Source organism: Cupressus sempervirens, chromosome 3 (assembly GCF_028749045.1).
Source record: "Cupressus sempervirens isolate cs-2001-9-10 chromosome 3, ASM2874904v1, whole genome shotgun sequence".
NCBI classification, from domain to species: Eukaryota; Viridiplantae; Streptophyta; class Pinopsida; order Cupressales; family Cupressaceae; genus Cupressus; species Cupressus sempervirens.
Genome location: NC_143120.1, coordinates 374,844,446 through 374,867,405, shown reverse-complemented (window position 1 = coordinate 374,867,405; position 22,960 = coordinate 374,844,446). Strand labels below are relative to the sequence as shown.

Genomic DNA, 22,960 nt, shown 5'->3' with positions numbered 1-22,960 from the left:
CTCCTAATCCCTAGCCTTAAGACAAATTGTAGAATTACCATGATTGAGGTGCAAAAACAGTCTCCAAGAGGCTACCTCATGAACAAAGCCCATTTTGGGAATCTTTACCTCACTGTGACCGAATCACTCTGCTGCTCTCATGAACTTCCTATCCACTTAGCCACATTAGTAAGGGATTAAATAATTAAATTAGATAAGTATTTTACTACTATAATATATCTATTATACAAATAGTTCTATATTATATATAATGAGTTTATTGATTACTCGTATTAAAATATCTCATATGACTAAATTAATTCATAAATAACTATATTATTTTCTATTAATCAAATTCATAAATGTTTTATATTTTTAAAAACATGAATATAAAAAAAATCAACTTTACATACCTTTTAAGAAGGGAAGTTCTTTAATATATTTACCTTTGCTAATTTTCCATGTTGCCTTTTCTTACCCAATGATTTTAATTTTTATGCTAAGTTTGTCATGTCCCCTCTTTAGCTTTGTCTAGCAATGACATGAGAGTTAGCCTATTATGGAGTCTTTCTAGGCTGGCAGTGGTGATCAGGGACTCAGTCAAGGTTTTTAGTGTCTGGATTTGGTAGTACAGGTAGTAGTAGAACAGTTGAGAGCAATCCCTTGATTTTAGGAGGCAGTTCCTTGATTGTAGGAGGAGATTCCTACGTTTTAGGAGGTGGTGACATTTCCAAAGTTGAGGTTTTATGAGATCACCCCCTGGTCTCAATTTCAAGAGATTTAGGTGTGTTCCCTATTTTTTAGGAGTATCCCTAGATTTGAGGGTGTGCCTGCTAGTTGGCCTAGGTAGTCTAACATCAGTCATAGGTAGGTGACAAACTCAGTTTCATGTTTTAGAGGTGTTTGGGTTGTTCCTTGGCTATTTGGGAAATATTTAAATATATTTAAATTTTCTCCTAAGTTAGCATTTTAATAATTTAAATAAGGATAAGTGTTTAGCCATTTTGGAGTAATAAGGAGTTTTTTAGCTCCATTTGGATCGATTTGCCTATGTGTGATAGCTCGTTGGAAAGAGCTCAATCTCTAGTATTTGATTATCACTTGTCGGGACTTATTTGATGCTTGGAGCTATTTGTCATTAATAAAGTAATGATTTCCTTCTATATGGATGCCTTTATTGGGAAAATAATGTTATATTATAAAGTTCAAATAAATCCACTTTAGGGTTTTTTTAGGGTTCGAATTGCCTTGGAGAGGGGATATAAGGAGAAGACAACCTAAAGATGAATATCTTTATCATTTTATCATCCTATTTTGGATGCCATTGCTCTGGAAGAGCATCCTTCACCTGGGACACAAACCCTAGTGTTGAGAGCAGATTTGTTGGGATGTAGCCCTCAACAAGATTAGATTCGAAAGTTCCTATGCACACAGTTTGATCAAGGCAGTGGATCGGTTTCTAGTATTACAATTACACTTTGCAGGCAGTGGATTTTTAGGGAAGGCGGCCACTCTGGTTCAGCCTGGTATTTCTTACAGCAGCTCACCTGGATCCCATTTTCAGCTAGCATCCATCTTGTTTGAAGCACATTTGTATTGGTACTATTCTAGAATAAATCAGACTTTGCTGGTATGGCTTTAGAATCATTTCCGGATTAGTATGTATTACTGCATATTATTTCTATCACTTCTATTTATTAGTTCTTGTTATTTATTCATTGTAATACCTATATTCTGAAAAATACAAAAAGAAACAACATTCTTCTGCAACTTCTGTCTAACTCTATAAGACCAAAGAAAAATCTATAGGAAAACATAATTTATATAATTAAATATTATAGCGGCAGTAGAGCAAATATCCATTTGGGATATTTCAAAATTCCTCTTTCTTTGTAAATCCTTTTTCCATATTTTTAAGGAGAATGCAATTTGTATTTTGTTTCCTCTATTCTTTTCTCCTTGATTTCCTCCTATATTTCCTCCTCCATTTTCTGCTTTAGTTTCTCTTGTATTTCTCTTTTTTATTTCTAGTTGAATAATTTTTTTTCTCTTATTATTCCTTACAATATTTATATCTGTTAAGATGGTGTCTCTTAATGAAGAGATGTATCTCCACGAATATATTTTCATTTAATTTGACGGTGTTTATATTATGGCAATAATCTTGATATAGTATGGTAATTTGTAGTTGTTTTACATGTAATTGTTATTCTCTTAAAAATAATGTATTTAGTTTTACAATGAAATTTCAAGTTTAAAATTCCATTAACTTTGTGTTGGAATAAAGGTTTTTACATAAGTAAATAAATAATTTATATTGATTAAATATCAGATTATCTAAGTTGTTATTTTTTGAAATTATATATAGATTTATTTAATATTAGAAATGAATAATCATAACTTAATTTCTGTAGAGACTTTAATATTTTATTGTATTTGTTATTTATATATTTACATTTTAGAATTGTTCTTTATTTTTTTGATATTTAATTACATAACATATGATTATAATTAATATTATTTATTTGTATAATTCATTTAATAACAAACACTATTTGTTAATATATAAATTCATATCAAGAATTTAGTTATCTATTCAGAGGAATGTATAAGTTGGAACAATTCATGTGTTATAGTTTGTATTATATATATGTTGAGCATGGCTCATGACAATTACACAACAGCCATATTAGCCTTGGATGCATACATTCAGCAATCTAGATCAGAAGCCAAAAGAAATCACTAAGACAAAAAAAGACATAAGACAAGTGATCATAATAAATCAGGTCATCTTATCAGATTGAACAGAAGCATCCTTGCATATTTCTAAAGTAATATCAGGCATAATAGTCATTAAGACATTGCCATTTCTCAAGAAATATATCTGATAAGTGATCAGGCAGTTCGGCAGGAAATCGTTTGCATATATTTCCAGAAGATACCAGAGACAACAACTCGATCAATATAATTATTGATATTGCAAATACAATGATATGCCATACTATCCTTTTCATATCTATCTTGTACATCAACATCCCATTGCTATTAGATTTCATTCAATACTTATCAGCATATTCGGATATCTCTTATATATCAGTATATATTGCAATTACATTCCACATATATGTATAAGATCCAGTACTTTGAATAATTAAGGATTATACAATTGACATTGGCTGATCATGGAAATTGCCATCTTTAAAGAAGTATTGTTCGACAATCTAATCGTTGCGTAATTGACATCACATTTGCTTCTCTCCCAATTTGTTTTGAGAATAAGTTTAATAGAAAGAAGTCTCTTGCAGTCGATATTTAAACAAAGCAGTCCTAAAGCAAAGTATCATAGAAGGGAACATCACACAAATTTTAACTCATGTGTGGATGCCATCAGTCGTGGCATCTAATCAGTCTGTGATGAAATTTTACAAATCAAACATATTTATAGCAGTGCGCTCAGTTGGTCAATTACTAATTAGTATCTACATTATTGTGTGTGATTCAAGTTTATAATTCTGATTCAAGTAATAAATATCTATTGTTTTTAAATGGATAGGTATGCTTCTACATTTCGCTTTGCTGGTGATTACATCGATAAAAGTCATCGAGATTTTTATGGTAGGCGAGAAACAAGGATTGTTGCTATTGATGCACTATGTCACCCTGGGCAAGGTCAATTCAAACTTGAAAACATAAAACGGTATGATCTAGATTTTGCTGTGTTATGCATTTTAGGGAGATAGTAGAAAGGCAAACAATGATGTTTTTAATGTACATTACAAATCAATTAATTACAACAGTTATGCTAAAGAAGCTTCTAGGTTGAATGATTATTATCAATACTTAACTGTGACCATTATGTTTATCCAGTGGATTCTTTGACTAAGCAACAGCGCAGAATCAAACAAGAGTGTCGTCATTATCTTTCTGTGGGATCCATCTGCATGAAGTTGAGAGATTATTTAGATAGGTGATGTTTGTTGAACAGATTTTTGCTGATGACATGGTCTTTTGTCTTTATTTTCTTATGAAATTGTAATAGTGCATGCATTTGATCATTTCCCAGTCAGTTCAAGGTAGTGGTTGGCCATAACAACACTACAGTCACAATCTATATTGAGGAACAAGAGGACTTTAACCCTCCCTGAAGCCCTGAGGGTTTGCTGCGTAGTCTCTTCATCTTGAGAATGCTGGATTATCTTATAACTTGTATATTTGTGTCTATTTGTGAATCAAACCATACTTTTAGGTCTCACAACTTGGCAAAACTTGACAGATAAGTTTTGATTTGGATTTGGTGACTCAGCACAAATTCTAAAAATTTCAGCAAATTAAAAAATACTTATTTTCATACAAGTGTGTCTAATGCAATGATTGCAGGTTATCAATGATGATTACAGTTAGTAAGTGTTACGGGTTTTCAGGGACAGGTAGGTAGTTACTTCAATGCAATCTTAATAATACCTTTTTCTGGAAACCTTGCAATAGAAATTATCACAGGATTCAAACGCAATTCAAGTAATAAGCTTCAATGAAAGTTGGAGAATTGAAACTTAGTACAGGGGAAAGTTGTTGACAAAAGGCTTTGAGTTTGAGCACAATTTAAACAAAATTTAAGTGTGATACAACAGTGTTTTAGATACAATTGAGTGTAATCCATGCATAATCTAGAGGTGGTTTTATGTGTGGTTCAGATGCATGTTGAAAGTTTTCAATGTATTTTCTCTGTTTTTTATGCTTTGTTTTAGTGTTTTGGGTTTTGGCGAGTCCATTGGCATATTGTTTTCCATTGAAACTATGCGCAAGTGAAATGAGTACCCGGTGAGTTTTGAAAATTTCTATCAAACATAAGATTGGATGAGATATATATGTATGGCAAAACAAATTTCCATGTCTTCATATTTTATTAGTTTCCTTGGATGATGATGTTTTTGTTTAGAGGGGAATTGATTTTACTGTTCTATTTTCATCTCCACAAATTGGTTGCTTAGAATGCCAATAGATTTGATATTTCTATACAATTATTCTGAACTAAGGATCACTTAGACTTATTTTGATTGATGGGTTGTTAAATTTTGAGAGCTTAGCACGTAGATGTAATGTTGATTGATTAGTTGTGGTGACTAGCACTCATGACTTTCTTTCTCATCCGTTTCTGTGAGAGTAGATGTTGAAGCTAAAGAAAGTATATTGTGTGGAAAGACGTAGTTTGATCTAGTGGGTGTTTGTGAGTTTGTTTTGTTAGCTTGGAAACAATTTCACAAAATTTGACAAGTATTTTGGTAGAGTATTTTGTACCTTTGTTGTCTTTTACCTATGTATTAGTGTGTGTGTGTTTATAGAATTTACATGTAATAGAAATATGTATATATATAAATATATAGATATATAGATACCAAGTTACCATATTCAATCACCTAGCACATAAAATGCAAGTGGATGTGCTACATATGCGTATTCGGTTCGAAGTCAGCTGCAAATCAATATTTTATTGAGGAATTCGGTGTACATTTGATGAAAGGGACGCTGATTAAATTTGTCATCTTTTGCAACAAACTTGGAATAGTCAACGCACGCCCAAAACGAATTTTCATCAATTTTGACAAATTTGAAATGCATGTCAAGAGAGATTTGTCGTTTATAACCTTATAACTTTTATTTTAATATATATAACCTAAAAGCAGTCTTTTCTTCTACTCTCGCGGGCAGTTCCCTCAAAACTGTTCATATTATGACAGAATCTGACCAATCTTCACCAAAATAGTCATAACTTCTTCTAAACGTAATGAAAATCATCCAAACCAAAACCAAATTAAAGACAACGCATATACCTTTCTGAAAATATAAGTCTCCGGTCTGCATCATTCAAAATGAGTTCGCATCAACCAAAACATCAGAGAAATTGCAGGAAAAACTAACCAGAAAAGTAAAATATACATCAAAATAAGTTTTCTTCCATTCCAGATCCTTCCTCCAACTTCTCTAACTTACAATTTCGTATTTTGGGGACCAAATATATATAATTTAGAATCACATTAAACTCTCCAACCAATCTACAACTATCCATTAACATCTTTAAACCAATTTTAAAAAAGTTGTCACCAAGTTGTTAAAGTTGTCATTACAATTTTGGTAACTTTTGAACAACGTTTACAATTATTACCCAAATGACTTCAAACTTTCCATAAACTCTTGAAATATGATTAAAATGATTTTAAGACTGAACTTATATCAGTTCCACTCTATTTTTATATATTTGAGTGGTTTTACCATACTTGACTTTTTTAGGACCTTATAGGTCACTATTATTTTGACGACTTTTATAGCCTTACAAAATAATTTGAATGAACTCCAAATGGTATTTAGGTCCTTACATAATATTGAAACCATATTAAAGATAATGTAAAATATTAATTTATCCATGAGACATCCAATGAATAGGTGCCCCTGCACCAAGGTTGCCATGCTGCTCATCAAGGATTCATGGACTGAAACTGGAGTCGCAATAGTATTGGTTGGATAGAAAGAGGAACCATCCCTTTAGGAATGTTATTGCAGTGTCTACCAGAGGTGCAATGTTCTTGAGAGCTGTGGATTTTGAAGGACAGGTAAAGGATGGTCCTTTCATTGCAAATATTCTCATCCAAGCCATGGAGCAAGTTGGCTCTCAAAATGTTGTTCAAGTAGTAATTGACAATGCCAAGAATTGTAGGGCTGCTGGTTTATTGGTTGAGGCGCATTATGAACACATTTTTTGGACACCTTGTGTAGTGCACTGACTCAACCTAATGCTGCGAAAAATTAGCATGAAGGTTGAGTGGATAAAAAAAATTGTATGAAGAGGCACAAGTTATCCAAATGTTTTTCACAAACTACCATATGACGCAAGCCATATTTAAACAATTTTTGAAACTGGAGCTCTTGAAGGTAAGTTCAATTTTTTAAATTTAAACATGCTTAGAAATCTAGTCACATTAGTTTAGTCAACTTTGTATGTTTTGAAATGTAAATAAATTACTTGATTTTATAGTTTTAATCTACTGTTGTTTTGATCTTAAAAAAGGTTGCTGAGAGTCGCGTTGCCTCCAACACTATTGTTTTGAGATGCCTTGTCAAAGGTAAAGAGACATTGTCTAGAATGGTAGCCAGTGCTAATTAGAGCGTATAGAGGCAATCTAATAGTGAAAGGGAAGCTGTCATTAAGGCAAGGATACTATAAGACTCTTGATGGGATCGTGTTGAGTACCTTCTCAAGTTCGTTGAGCCTATATCAAGCATGATTCAATACATTGACATGGATAGGCCCTTCTTAGGTGAGGTATATGATGGCATTGAATCCATGATTGGGGATATTAGAACCATCATAAATGAGAAAGAGCATGATCTCGATGAAAAATCCTTTAAGGAGCTACAAGTAATCATGGTAGAGATATGGAACAAAATGACTACCCCTTTGCATCTACTTGCCTTTGCGTTGAGCTCCAGGTTCTATGGCCAAGCTGTCCTCAAGGAGAGTACCACTAGAGTTGCCCCAAACATAGATCCTGAAGTAGCTCAAGGGTACAAGGTAGGCCTCCAAATACTCTTTCTTGAGCACCTATGACTTGCAGTGAGGTTTGAATTTATGAGTTTCGCGAGCACGAATGATTGTGGTCTTGATCAAAGTAATGTGAATCGGAATCGGCAAGGCCGAATCGAATCGTGAATCAGCAATGAATCGGCGATGAATCGGAAAATTTGAAAAAACCCTTTAAATTTAAAGATTTTAACAATTTAAAACTTATTTCATGCACCTTTTATTGAATATAACATAAACACACTATAACATCATCAAATAGAAGTTAAAACTTTACATAAACATGGAACATAAAATCCATCATATACGTAACTATGTTATCTAAAATGTAAATTGTAGGCTAGCTGGAGTAAATAGAAATCAAATGATCATAATGATTTAAATCATAGAATGTATGTAAGATGATCCATAAGACATCAAATCATAAATGTGTGTAAGAATCTAAGATGAAGATCCATGAAAGTTTGAAACATATGTCTATCAATGATTCAGTAGCAATATCTGTAAACAAAATATAAAAGCAAGGCTCTAGCTCAAGCCTCAGGCTCATAGTCATCATCATCCTCAACACCATCCTCAAGCTCGGCTGCAGCCTTAGCCTCAACCTTTGAGTATCCAATCTGTCTAGTAGCAAGGCATCTAATGTAGGTCCTAGAGGACTGCCTAGCCATATCTCCCGCATGTAAGATGGGCTCACAAACGTTGCTAGGGCCTGTGTTTGTACGTGCACGTTTGCGTCTACCAATGCCTGAAGAACGTGCTCTAGATGCCTCAGCCTCTATATCCACCTGGTCAATCCACGCATGGTCTTCCTCAGTGAAGACTGGATCCACAACCTCTGTGAGCCACTCTGATTCTGGATCAATCTCCTCCAGAATGATCGGAGAGGAGTCAGTGCCCAAAATCTGTCTGATCCTAAGACAGAGGTTGTAATGAACAAAGACAAGATCATTCAACCTCTGCACTATCAACCTGTTTCTCCTCTTCGAGTGGATGTGCTCGAACATGGACCAACTGCGCTCACATCCAGAAGCGCTGCTTGGCTGACTCAGAATACGGATGTCAATTTTTTGAAGTTTTGGGGTTGTGGCCCCAAACATTTGCCACCATCTATCTGAAATAAGGGAAAATAAAAACAATTAGTCTCATTTAATAAATTACAAATTACAAGTTAATTCTAAAATTACATAATCAACTTTAAGTTTAGAATCTAGATTCATTAATATTGAATATATTGTTTAATTTTTACCTGGCTGTATTGTTTCCCGAGCATCTATGGCCATCCTGCTAGAGAAAAGTGGCCCTTCTTTATTATTGAACTTATCAAGCTCAATAATTGCAGCATTGCTATCCTCATCAGTACTCAACCTCTAGACCACTGTATATAATCCGGTGAGAACCTCCTAATCCGCCTTGAAGTCAGGATGGAAACGAAATGCTGGATTCAAAAAGTAAGCTGCTGCATGGATGGGTCTATGGAGCTGATTCTGCCATCTCCTATCAATGATGTCCCAAATAGGGGCATACTTCTCTTGCACTCCTCCATACTGGGCTCTAATGGCCTCCTTGGCCCTATCCATGCCCTCATATATGTAGCCCATAGAGGGCTTCTCCCCATCAACAGTTCATAGGAGAGATACAAGTGGCTTAGTGGCCTACATATAAAGTAAAACAAAAATTTGAGTCAAAACTTAAATATAGAATAATTCAATAATATAACTTAAGGTAAAACTAAATCATTAAAAAATTGGCATAGTAAACTGTAAAATATTAAATGTTAAATTGCAATAAATTTACCTTAAGGATTTCTCTAGCAGGTTTCCAAAAACCATCATCATCAAATATGCAATCCACCACATCTATCCCTGTAGCGGTCGTAGCATAGGAAGATGAAATCCACTCCCGCCGAACAAACATGCTCCTCAAATCATCCCTTGATGTCAACAAGGACTGCAAGGTGATGAAATTCGAGGCAAACCTCGTGATCCCTGGATGAGCTAACTCTTTGTCTCTTGTGTACTTTCTCATTGTGCTAAGGACAAATGAATGATTATAAATAAACTTGCATATGTTTTTTGCCCTTTCCACACATGACTTGACCCACTCAAGTTTGCCAATTTCCTCCAACATGAGGTCAATGCAGTGTGCCACACAAGGGGACCAAAATATGGTGGGGTGCCTCTCCATCAAAAGTTTACCTACAACAATTTTAAGTTAATTAGAAATTCAAATTTCAAACATGTTAGAACTTAGGAAACTTAGAAATTCTAAGTTAGAATTAGAAAAAGTTCAAAATTCAAATAAATTTATTTTCAAAATTTCAAGAGTTAAAAGTTTACCTGTCACCACTTGAACCACATGTTGTTCCTCCACCTTTGCTATAACTTCCTCAATAACCTCACATAAGTATGTGGCATTTTTTACATGAGTAGAAGCATCAATGGATTTGAAGAACATGGTATATCCTACAAGTAACAAAACAACGAATTATAATTACTATTAGCAATCAACAAATCAAAATTTTAAATAGTCAATCACGATTCAAAATTATGTATGTAGGACAATAGAATGATCAATCACCTCCACATGATACAAGAAAATTGAGGAGTGTTCTTCCCCTCCTATCTGTCCAACCATCAGTCATGATGGTGCAACCCTTTTCTATCCACTCCTTTCAGTTGTCCTCAAGCTCATGCCTCATATCCTCAACCATTTCATCCAGGAGGTATCCACTCAACTCAGCCTCAGTTGGGGCTTTAAACCGCGAACCACAAATGACAACTGCATCTATCATGTTCTGCCAATAAGGAGCCCTGTCACAAATAGATAATAATATTGATTAGAAATTTAGATATCAAAAACTCAAATCATAAAACAAGTAGATATAATTAAAGTTTTACTTTTACTTTTAACTTTAACTTTAAAGATAACAAAGAAAAAAGAATCAATTACCTGGCTGCAATAAATGGAATGTTGCAAAAGTACCAGAATTTGCAAATCTCTTTTCTGGCAGCATCATGAATCTCCTTGTTCAAACCCATTCGCTCAAGCGTGGTTTGGGAGCCAACAGTAGTGCAGGGCACAAAGTAACTATCCATTCTGTTTTTTCGCACTCTAGGCCGCAAAAAGTTGGTGTTGGACTCTGTCTCAGTATAAGACTGACTACCACTGGCACTAACACTTGCATGAGCACTAGCACTAGGATGAAAAGGAGGCCTGGAAGAACTCTCTCCAACACAACCTACGGATGCGGAAGCTAATGCAGATGCAGATTTAGATGCGGTTGCGGATGTGGGAGCATGGGAGCCAATACCTCTTAACCCTTCAAGTTGCATTTTCCTATTCAACTTGTCTTATTCAATTTTTTCTAATGCCACCAAACAAGTGCGTTTTGCCTCAGTAGTTTGATGAGTGCAAATTGTGACATCATGGCCAGGTATGCCAGCAATGTGGTATTTCAATCTATAGATACCTCCCGAATTTATTTTTTCTTTGCAAAATATACATTTTCTTTGATATTTGGTTCTCCCAGGAAACTCTTCATTATATTTCCAGCATTCATCTTTTTTACCCATTGTGGAAATTGGAAAATGAAAGCAAAGGGCTGCTGCAATAAAAAATTTCATGTAAAATATCAAAGTTTGCAACTAATAAACAAAAACTACAAAACAACAAATCCTAGTTTGCAATTTAGCAGAACTAAAAAATATTAAAGATTTGCAAATGAACACTAAAAAAATTTAACAAAAAATGCATAATACACTAACATGCAAAAAAAAAACCAGCACTTACCTCTTGCAAATGAGTTGAGGAGTGTTGATATTGACTCCTTAATGCTCCCAATGCAATTTATGGCCTTCCCAGATGGGCTTTTGATCTCTTTGGTGCTCTTCCTTTTTGCCGGTTGGAAACCTATGGATTTTCTTTTATCTTCTTCTCTCTCAGTCTTCCTCTCTTCTACTCATGCTAAGCAAAATAGAAGGCTCTTTACGGTTATAACAAAGAGGAAAGACAAATTAGAAAGCAACTAAAACATGTGTTTTTTTTTTTAAAGTCCAACTTTTTATGCTTGTTGGCACGGCCGATTTTTGGAGATACCCGATGGTGATTCTGGTGATTTTTTCCATGAATCGCCGATTTGGGCGATTCACAAGAAAAAATCGCCACCAGCAATTTCCGATCCCAAAAAAATCGGGTCATGAATCTTATCGCCAAATTGGCGATTTTGGCGATTTTTGGAACTATGGTCTTGATGCTCTTGAAGAAAAGAGCAATGCTAATGCTCATAAATGGTGGTACTTCCATCTACAAATGTACCAACTCTTGCAGCCCATTGCCACGAAAATTTTATCACAGGTAAGTTCTTTAAACTTAAGCACCTAATCTGTAATTTCTTGTTAATAAATATTCAAAACTCTTCACTTTATAATTTCAAATTTTGCTAGTTCATCATCATCTGAGAGGAATTAGAGCACAAACTCCTTCATCCACTCAATAAAACGCAACCGACTAAACTCCAAGAAGGTAGATAACTTGGTCTTTGTGCATTCAAACTTGAGGTTCACAACTCATAAAGAGAATACCTACAAAAAAGGGGAGGCAAAAAAATGAAATGTTAAACCTGAGTCTATAGAGGTGGAAGACCACTTTGATGCACTTGCAATTGATGATGGCGAACATGATGATGAGATTCATAGTAATGTTGAAGCTGATCCTAAGACTACAACTGAGACTATTGATGCTAGGGGCACTAATTGTGCTTCTAATTTGCAACTTCCTAGTGATGATGAATTCTTTGACGATTTTTATCACATGACTACTAGTGATTACTGATTAGTTATTGTTGACATTATTGTTTTTGAACTGAGTCATTGATATAGTGATGTATTTTGACATTTTGTCATGCTATTCGAACTAAATATTGAATATATATGGTGGTATGTTGCTAAATTGCTTTAATATTTGTATAGTGGTGTATAAACTTATTTGCTACAGTATATGTTAACATATATATAATAGAATTGAAAAAAAAATAATTGTACGAACAAACCCAAAATGAACCCGAACCAAGACCAAAAACATTTCGAGTGAATGTCAAACCCGCATACGAACTAGAATCCGAATTGGCATTTTAGTATATATAAATAGATAGATAGATAGGAAATGAAGTATTGCGTATATATATGCACACACACATGTATACTTTTACTTTGATTGATATATTTATTTTGGATATATTAATGTGTACTCTATAAGAATCCATTCTTAATAATGAATAGTGATTATAACTAAGCCCTTGAGTCAAGATTGTTCCGAGACCAAAATGACATACAAGAGGCAACTATAGAGGCCTCAATTTGAAGACGATGGGTGGACGGTGGATATGCAAGGGGGGGTGGGGCGCGAGGTTGCATAGTGTATATATATGATTGAAAATGCTAATTATGAAGTGATACTTTAATATAACATACCAAATATAGAAAATTGAAATGCAGTTCACAAACCATAAGTTCAAACTTGAAACTTCATAACCATTACCAGTGAGCATTGAGGGAGGAGGGGGAGGGGAGGAGGTTGCATAGTATATATTAATATATATATATATATATATATATATATATATATATATATATATATATATATATATATATATATATATATATATATATATATGATTGAAAATGCTAATTATGAAATGATACTTTAATACAACATATCAAATATAGAAAATTGAAATGTAGTTCACAAACCATAAGTTAAAACTTGAAACTTGAAACTTCATAACCATTACCAATGACCATTGAACTTAGTAAAATACTAAGACTTTTAAACATAATAATGATAATGATAAATGAAAAATATAAACCACACATAGTACCATGTAAGTCAACCATTGACTATCAATTTATCAAATAACAAAGACGAAAGATTCAAAATTCATTATTTAAATATGAATATCATATAGCATAAAGATGTTCATGATGACAATGAGCCGAGTGGCATGAAAAAATGAAATGAAATAATGTATTATAGCCATATCAAAGTGAGTACAATCAACAAAATGACAAAATGTTAATGAGAATGTAATCATGACAAGTGTTGTCCAATCATCCCTTACACTGAAGTCCTCATCACTAGAACTACTAAACGTCTCGTGGGTAAAATCTTGATCCTCCAAAGGAACACTAACTAGCCCTACATTGGCTTCTGCTACATCGTCATCCTTATCAATTTGAGATGAATCTTTTGGCTCCACATCTCATCGTGCTGCTGGGCTCTCCATGTACTCATGTGTCTTGCGATCTTTGAGCCGCAAGAAACCATGTACAACAACAAGCTTCTTCGCTCTCTTAGAGGTAAGTTTGTTCCTCTTAACATAGTGGATGAAGCTATAGGTGGACTAGTTCCTCTCTACAATTGAGGAGCTAGAAACTTGAGATAACAAAGTTCAAAGTTACAACTTACAAACAAATGCTCATACAATTTGTGACAAATGATAAATGATCAATCATTGAATCGATGAATCATAAATCAATAAAGTAAAACTCTTAAAGTTAAGATTATGAAGGGGTAGAACTACAAACCTGAGAAAGCAATCGGATGGCTAGTGAGGTGATGTTTGACTTTTGTGATCCATGACATTTCCATCACATAATGAGATTCTTTTGTGTCATACTTTTGAGATCTACCTTTGCAATAACTGAGTATCCTACAAGTTACAAGTTTACAACATAATATTAAAATAACTTATTAGTAACAATTAAAATAACATATAATTATTAAGAGTTTAGAATACTGAATTGAGACTTAAGGATTACTTGAAAGACTAACAAATTTATACCACTCAGTGCGAATCTCACTAGCAGTCTTAGTATCATACATCCTGACAATGCACTGAAAGAACCCATTCTTGACCACATCATCTTGGAGTGGTGTGACTCTACCAGGCCTAGGCATGTACCACTTCGGGTTCAATGCATAGGGAGCCATGTGCAAAGGAGTGTTCAACTTCTCCCACTTGCGGTATATGATAGGCTCAATGTGTTTCGTATAGATTGCTAGAGTAGGTCTCTCTCACACACAACAACCCTCATCAGCCCAAATATGAAATCAATGCACTCATAAACTTCTCCAAGGCTAGGTGAATCTACATCTCCGTATCTAATCACCTGAAACACTGGAGTAATGATGAAGACAATGTATTTTGCATCACTCTTGTTGTTTTGTATTTTGTCACCACAAAATGCGGGTAATAGTGCAAAACTTTTTCAACTTAGTTTCACATTTCTCTGAGTTTAGTTCGTTATTTAATTGGTTAGTATTGATCATCCAATCAACTCCAATTAAATATAATGAATCCTTTTACTGAAGACTTTCATCAATTCTTTTTTGGTTTTATGTTTGTCAAGCCTATGCTTGATTTTTTAGGCCTTCAAAGTCCTCTTTCTCATTTTTTAGTGTTTTTTTTGGTTTTTAGTCTTTTGGTTTTGCTCAAGTCATTGCTTTTGGTTTTCCCTTTGATTTGATCCATCGTAGGGCTTACTTGGAGTTGGCAATCAAAAGATATGACCAATTTAGTGCCCCAAAAATGGACCTTTTTGATGCAACTGCACGAATTAAAAAATATCATGTTATATTTTAATTTGACATTCACTTTTTGAAAAATATAACTTAAATTCACTTTATGTTATGTTTTTAAGTTACTTTATCTTTTAATTTTTCACTTAAAGTATCTATAACGCACTTTTTGTTATATTTTTAATTTGAGTTTGCTTTTTGATTTTTCACTTAAGTGACTATATTAACTATATAGTTCAATTTACTTTTTGATTTTTAAATCAAATGCTTTAGCAAATAGTACTTTTAAAATGATATTTGCACATTATTTTTTTAATATGATAGTGAAAGTATTATTTATGTCCCATTTAAGTGATATTTCATCAAAAATTAAATTGACATGTGCTTAATTTACCACTTAAGTTGTGTGCAACATGTCGTTGCATCCAAAATGTGCGATTTTGAATGGAAATGCATGTAAGTGCATAAAAAACATGCAAATGCATATTGCAAAAACATGTAATCACACCAAAAAGGTGAGACATGCATATTGCAAAAATATGCAATGATACCAGAAAGGTGAGTTTTGCCTTGGAGGTCAATCTTAAAACATGTCATTGCACCAAAACGGTGAGTTTTACCTTGCATGCACATTTTTAAAACATGTAATGACACTCAAAAGGTGTGTTTTGCCTTATGGAGGTTATTTTTGGAAGTTTTAAAATGTGTAATGACACCAAAAAGGTGAGTTTTGCTTATAACATATGCATTTGCATCCCAAAAACTTATTTATGAAGATCAAAGGGCAAAAAACTTGATGTTTTCTTCCTCCAAGAACTCGTTTTCCTCAAAAATGCTTAGATCTGCCCATATAATGGCTTGAAATCCATCACAAGAGTGACTTTTTTGAGTTTTAATGCATATATATGCATTTGGGGATCATGATTTTGCATTTTTGAGCCACGTTTTTGCTAAAAACACCCAGATTTGGGGCAGTTTTGATCACTTTTTGGCTCAAATAGAAGTTGTTTTGGCATTTTAATCCATAGATATGCTATTGAAGAACATGTTTTTGCCTTTATATGTCAAAAATGCTTCATTTCATGCCTTACATGAATCATGTTTTTGCTAAAAACGCCTAGAAAATTGGGGTTTTATCCAATTTTTGCATTTTGAAGCCACATTTTTGCATTTGGGTCTACGTATATGCATTTGGGAAAGTTGTTTTTGCATTCACAAATAAAAAATGATCAATAAATCATGCATTTTTTGGCCACTTTTTTTTAAAAAAGGGCCCAGATTTTTGTATAAGAAGGCCACATTTTTGTTTAAAAAACCTCAAAAAATGATATTTCTGCCCATACATTTGGATCAAGAGGGTTTGTTTTTGAGTTTTAATGCATGCTATTGCCTTTAGCGACTATGCTTTTGGAATTCTTATGTCAAATTTGAACTTTCATTGCTCATTAACATTTGTTGAATGCAAGTACGGAAGAAGTCAAAAAGTTGTTTGAAAATCCAGATTTGAGGGAGAATTGGTCTTCAAAATCTATAAATCTTGCTATTTTGGCTCATAACCTCCAAGTAAGTGGACATTTTCAAACTTTCTCATCAGTTCATGCTTATCTTGCTATTTCCATGTATATTATGGCTTGTTATTGCACATTTGTCCATATATATGCAATGAATAGTGCATTTTTCCTTTAAAAATGATAAAGATTCTCATTTTTATACCTTTGGATTTTTCCCAAACTCCAAATTCGAATTTGCACATGAAAGTAACTTGCCTCTTGGCGTGTTTGAGCTTGAAACCAAAGGTATGTGTTTGTTTTGTGCTTTTTTCGTTGTTTGTTTGCTTGCTTTCATGGTTTTCTTCTTTTGGAATAAATTGCAAGTTCTTTCCCAAGAACTTGAGCACATTTCACTTCACTCCACCATTCACCTCTTCATGCAAGTGCATTGTTTCATTCCATATTCGCCATTACATGCCAAGGCACATTGCATCCATTCCTTTCATATGCAATTACACTTCATGAGAAAAATATGTGTAATTCTATCATTCCATGTCATAAAGCATTTCATCTCATCTTTCACACGCACTTACGTGTAAGCTCATCCTTCATCTGCATTTGCATGTCATCTCACTTTATGTTTCTCATTACATGTTGCATATACATGCAATCGACTTTCCGTGCAATTACATCTTGAAAGCCCAAGTCACGTTTTAAAAATCAAGAGTTTTCATTTACACACATTCCCATGCGTTTCGCTTTCATGTCCCAAAGCATATTCATCACCCACTTCATGTTTTCTCTCTCTCCACCTACCATTTTTGATTCTCTACATATGTTTTTTGGTTCATTTACAGCCATCACATGTGTTTCATAAGTATCTAATCCATACTTTGAATACCCACTCCTCATGGATTCGTCATTGTAACTCAAATCTCAAAGCTTTGCTAGATTCAATCCCTTTAAAACTTTCATGTTGCAGCAAGTCAAGATATGCCAGAATTTTTATAAAGAATGAAGACATTTAGTAAAGAAGGCGTGCTTCAAAAAATTGGTAATTCATTTGATATTCATTTTCCTAGTGGTTGTTTGGGAACTTGGGTTTGTATGGGAATGCACCAAGCATTTTACTTCAAAAAACAAAAGAAAAAAAAGTTAGAAGTGTTGGTGGGAAGTTGTTCTGATTTTACATCCACACATCATCGAGGTCTTCAAAATGTCGGAGACTCCATAATGTGTCAATCTACAAAGGAGAATTCATGACAACTCGAACGAGAAAAAGTTTGATCACATCAAGATTTCAAATGACAACGAACAATTCATCAAAGAGAGTCAGAGGCTATCAAAAGATGCAACATCATGGTTATCAAGGTGAATGCAGTGGCACAAAATGCAAGAACTTCTGATCCTATGATCATCTAGGATAGCATTACCAATTACAAGGCCCTTCAAACAATCCTTAGGATTGTTTTCCTTCTCTTCCTTCTTCTTTCTTCTCTATTTCATGTTTGTAATTGAAGAGTATATATTCATGAAAATGTGTAATTGCATGTAATATGAGTTGCATGTAACCCAATAATTTCTCTTTTAGTAAGACTAGGTCAAAGTTGGTTGAGTTGCTCCCACTTTTTCCTTCATCTTTTTTTTTAACTCCTTTGTCTATATAGAGTGTCCTCTTATTGTAAAAATCATCTTTTGTTTTATGCAAAAAAGCTCTGCCACACTTGTGCAAGCATAACTTTGATTGTGTAGTACAAATTTGAAAAAAAAGTGAATAAAAGAAACAATTGGATTCGAAGCTTTGACTGGAAACAATTGTGATAGAGCAAATTAGAAGCTTTGACTATAAGTTGTGCCTATTGTCTTTGATTCGTGTTATTGCTATGTGCTTAATAATAGATCGTAGTGACTTAAGAAGCAATTGGAGCCAAAGTTTTGACTGGGAGCGGTTGTGGTAATATATAGACTACAAGCTTTGACTGTAGCTTGTCTTGCCATCTCAAATTCACGAAAGATAGTTAGAATTTCCCTACTTCTGGAAGTCTTTGTGCCTCAATGGTAGTGATTTTTTCTTATAAATTAAACAAAGAGGACTTAGTGCCAAACTGACACGCTTCTAATCAACCTTTGAATTGGTGTTGGTTTATCGGTATCACCGTTTACAACTTTAGAAGTGTAGTTTGAGGTTTCATCTTGCCCATTACTCGCTTTGCGGGTAAGTGGATTCTTTCCTGAAAGCTAAGAGGAAAGAATATTGGTAACACCCCTTACAAAATATCTCAACTTCTTGCTTACCTTGAGTTGATCCAAGGAATGGTGAAAAGGGGGAGCCTTCCCTTTAATGTAGGAGAGACTTTGTCTCACACGCTGTGGTTGGTCTACCTATTTTGTGACTGAATTTTCACAAAACTGTCGATTGCAAAATATCCCCCCAACAATTTTTTGGCGACTCTTCTGGGGACACGATGCGCATTTGAGAGCCTCATGCTTTCATTTGAAGCAAACCTGTGTCCTTTTTCATTTAATATTATTCATTGTAAATCATGCATTTACCAAGGACATGTAAATGGCCCAAGGTCCTTGGGGAAATGCTTTTGGACCATTGAACCTAGCTCCACCTCTACATGATCTTCCTAATGGTTCGAAAAAGAACTTTCCCAAGTTTTTCGGTGATGAACAACATCTTGATGAGCATATTGTTGCTTTTTACGCTGCATACGGTGTTCATGCTATTGAATACGAGGACATGTCTGTAAGGTTGTTCATGGAAACTCTACAAGGCATGGTTGCTGATTGGTTTTACCATTTACCACCATGTACTATCACAAACTGACTACCCTCATAGCCAAGTTTGAGGAAAGGTTTAAACCTCCAGAAGATGCTCATGCATTGTTGGTCCAACTTGCTCAGTGAAAGAAGTCATCTCATGTTCCTATGCATGAATTTGTTGCTCATTTTAACAAATTGACACGAAGAATTCCAGTTGTTGTTCAACCTACAACTGCCAATCTGAAGTGTTTCTTTGTTAATGCTCAAATTTCTGAAGTCAGTTTTCTATTAAGGAGAGCAAACCCAGCTACTCTTGTGGTTGCACAGACATTGGCAATTGAAATTGAAGATGACCTTATTTTTGCTGGGAAGATAAGAATTAAAGCAAGTGAATTTGAAGAAATTTATCATCCTTCAAATTCATCTTCTTTGAGCTCAAGGATGAATCATGTAGTACAAAGGTTAGGAAATGAGATACTTGCCCTCAAAAAGAAAATAGCTTAGGCATGTTCTTTGCTCCTCATGAAGATGTACCAATTTGGGAGGTAGTAAAAGTCATTGAAAATTTCATTTTGAGAGCATTCAGCTTGAACACAAATTTGAAGTTCGCTTTCAATCTGTGAAAATAGAATTCTCTCATCAATTTTTGTTTGCAACTGTGAAAGTTCACCCAAGGATATAAGTAGAGGTAGCTTTAATTAGAGGCTTCATTTTGGCTTTTAATTATAGATTCTGGTAGAGGATTCAAAGAGTTTTCATAGGGCATTTTGAACAAATTGGTTAATTGTGAGAAGTGCAGATTTTGTATTGATTTTGCTCCCTTAATTTAGAGAAGACCATACATCTATTAAGGACCTGCTAGCATCATGTTTTGGGCGACTGAATGCTGCCACATGCCAAATTGGTACGTATTAACTAGCTGTTCGAGTCTGAGTGTTGGGACATTGTCATTAAAAGGCCCTTGTATTTTATTAATGTGTATCATACTATAATGTATGAAATGGTTATCAATGTTAGGACTAGCTAGATCCCACTTCTTACATACATTGGAGTACAAAACACACAGATGGGGTTAGTAATAAAACTTCAAATCAGCTAGTGAAAGATACCTTGATTGAAAGTATCCCATCTACTAATATCATGTCTAGAAAGTTATTGCAAGAGCACAAGTGATCACATAGGGAGAACAAGAGCATTGCCATTGACAATACAAACTCCATGATCTAACCCACTAGTATATCTATGAGAACATAAGAGAGTGAGAAAGAGAGAGAGAGAGACCATTAATCCAATAGGCTAGTAATTGTGTTATGCTAAGTGATACATGGGGAGAGGAAGGAGAGTTGATAGTCTAGCAAACTTTGTTATGCTAGTCAAAATCTACCATGGAAATTCGTGCAGGGTGGCAGCTTAAAAATATTGTGTGCATAGTGGCAACTTAGGGGATCTATCCTATGGAAAGCGTTATTTTCATTTGGATCCATATTTAGGGATCGATCTTATGTAAGTTCCATGTGAATCCATGTTAAGGAATTATTTTTACATATTCCATGTGGATCAATAAAGAAAATGATGCATGTAATGTACAAGGGAAGTTGTATTTATACCCCCATCCTTGTGGTGGCAACTTAGGAGATATCATAAGAAAAGAGAATTATAGATACTTCCAGCAACAAGAAGATATCTTCAGAGCAACAACGCCATAGACTCATCTTATAGAGTTGACTCTTATGAGTTAAGAAAATTCATAATCTTGAAAGGATATCTTGGTCGTGGAAAGATGCCCTTGAAAGGAAGAGATCCTGGCTGCAAGACATCTACCTTCAAGATGAGTTCTCGAGCAAAGATAACATCTTCAAGATAGAGAGGGGTAAGAGTACAAGATTGCACCCATTTAGCCCACAATTTCTACATGGAAAAGGGATTCTTGATTAAGGATGATGTACATTGAAACACAAAGTAAGGGAATTTGTTTATAATGAACTTGGTTTTGCAAATAAAGAAGAGGTTGTGATCTAGGATGTACACTTTTTGTGTAAGAGAGAATCCTGAATCAAAACAAACAATTCTTTATAGGAAATTTTTTTTTACATAATTAAAAAATGCTACTGTACTAAAGAAAGTGGAACCTTGGAGAAGATAAGATAATTTTATTAATGTCTGACAGAAGACCAACAAAGGGTCTAGGGGATTGCCAAAACCAAGCAGCAATCTAAGATACAACAAGAGCACCAAACATCGTCCATAAGAAAGACAAAGCAAAGAGCAAAGGACCAAGGAACCAAACCAACAAACAATAAGTGGAAGCCACCAAACTAGAAACAACAACTCGCTAGTTGCTTCAATCAATGGTGAAAATGACTAGAATCAGTGGATAGGTCTTAGAGTGGGCGACCCCACAGAGCCACTAAGGGCCCCTAGAAGAGTTGGCAGCAATAGAACAAAGGTAGCAAATCTTGTTGCCTCTACCCAATCCATGGTCAGTCTCAATATGGATATGGTGAGAACCAACTATGAAAGACCTCGAGTTAATGTTGAGAGAATGCTGCCACTGACGAGTAATATAAGGAGAAACAATGTTACCCTCTTGAATCTCAAAAAAATGCTCAACGCACAAGGCCATCTTTGGGCAGATCCCCTAGAGGGGTTGGCGCATGTGGTGTGAATGTATTGCTTATAAGTATCCTTCTTGATTTAACTATTTAGGTCCTGTTTGGGAGGGATGAGGTAGGGAGGGGTGTGAAAAGAGTTCTAGAACGAGGGGAGATGGTCAGTCTCAATCCTGATAGAACTCTGGAGGGCCTTAGCCTTAGCAAACCAACAACAAAATCAGCCTGATGGTGCAACTGAGAGAGAAAGGGACTCAGAAGAGCAGTAGGCAAGCTAGGAACACCTCTAGTGACCCAAGGAACAATCAAGAAACCCGCAAAGATGGTGCAAGAACCAAATGAGGTCATAAATAGGCTCAAGCCTAAAAAGAGGAGCCCCAAAGTTCGCAAGATCAAAATTGTGAGGCATAGATTGTTTGTATTTGATGAACTCTCAAAGGACAATCTGAACCCTCTCTATGGAAGCCCTATCAGACTCCTAAAGGGAAGGTTCTCAAATTGCAAACCCGTAAAGGATAGTGATGTAGGACTAGAAAATAAGTTAAAACCTAGCATACCATGAGCAACCACAAACTCAATCAACATATGCTAAACCATTCTAATCTACCATGAAAACCAATGAAAGTACATGAATTAAAACAAGTAAAACCCCCCTTTTCAATTGTAGCTCCCATGTCCTCATTTCTTCTCCATTGTTGATGTAGCACCAATTGCCTATAATGCATACACAACTGAAAGCAATAGATTAGTGATATGATGAATGCTATTGAGAATATTAGAAGCGTGGTTTGGGCGTAATGAGTTCCTAAGGATATGGTTGTTAAGGTGAAAATGAGTGCAAGATGGCTCAACTTATAGGCTTAATGCAAGAGGTTAGACATGAATGAGGAGATGGACATTTGTCAATTCAAGTGTGCAACTTGGCACGATATTCCTTAGGATATCTATGACAAATATGACGC

The 22,960-nt window shown here is 34.7% G+C and overlaps 2 protein-coding genes across 2 annotated transcripts in view; one reads left to right on the top strand and one right to left on the bottom strand.

Annotated features, from left to right (window-relative positions):
• The window catches only part of LOC149566553 (poly(ADP-ribose) glycohydrolase 1-like), a 211,669-nt gene that overhangs the window by 118,854 nt on the left and 69,855 nt on the right, over nt 1-22,960 (top strand). The window contains exon 7 of the mRNA XM_089819861.1: nt 3,533-3,676. Coding sequence (XP_089675987.1) covers nt 3,533-3,676 — 144 coding nt within the window. The remainder of the gene's footprint in view (nt 1-3,532; nt 3,677-22,960) is intronic.
• LOC149566554 (uncharacterized) lies at nt 7,903-8,981 on the bottom strand. Its single transcript, XM_089819863.1, has 2 exons — nt 8,802-8,981; nt 7,903-8,666 (listed from the first exon to the last, which is right to left on the bottom strand). The coding sequence occupies exons 1-2, from the start codon at nt 8,833-8,835 to the stop codon at nt 8,086-8,088; spliced, it is 615 nt and encodes a 204-aa protein (XP_089675989.1). The 5' UTR covers nt 8,836-8,981; the 3' UTR covers nt 7,903-8,085.

Excerpts from the sequence above, each read along its gene's own strand:
- LOC149566554 (XM_089819863.1), bottom strand. The coding sequence starts at position 8,835 with ATGGCCATAGATGCTCGGGAAACAATACAGCCAG. Across the intron at positions 8,667-8,801 it reads TCGGGAAACAATACAGCCAG|ATAGATGGTGGCAAATGTTT; the intron begins GTAAAAATTAAA and ends CCCTTATTTCAG.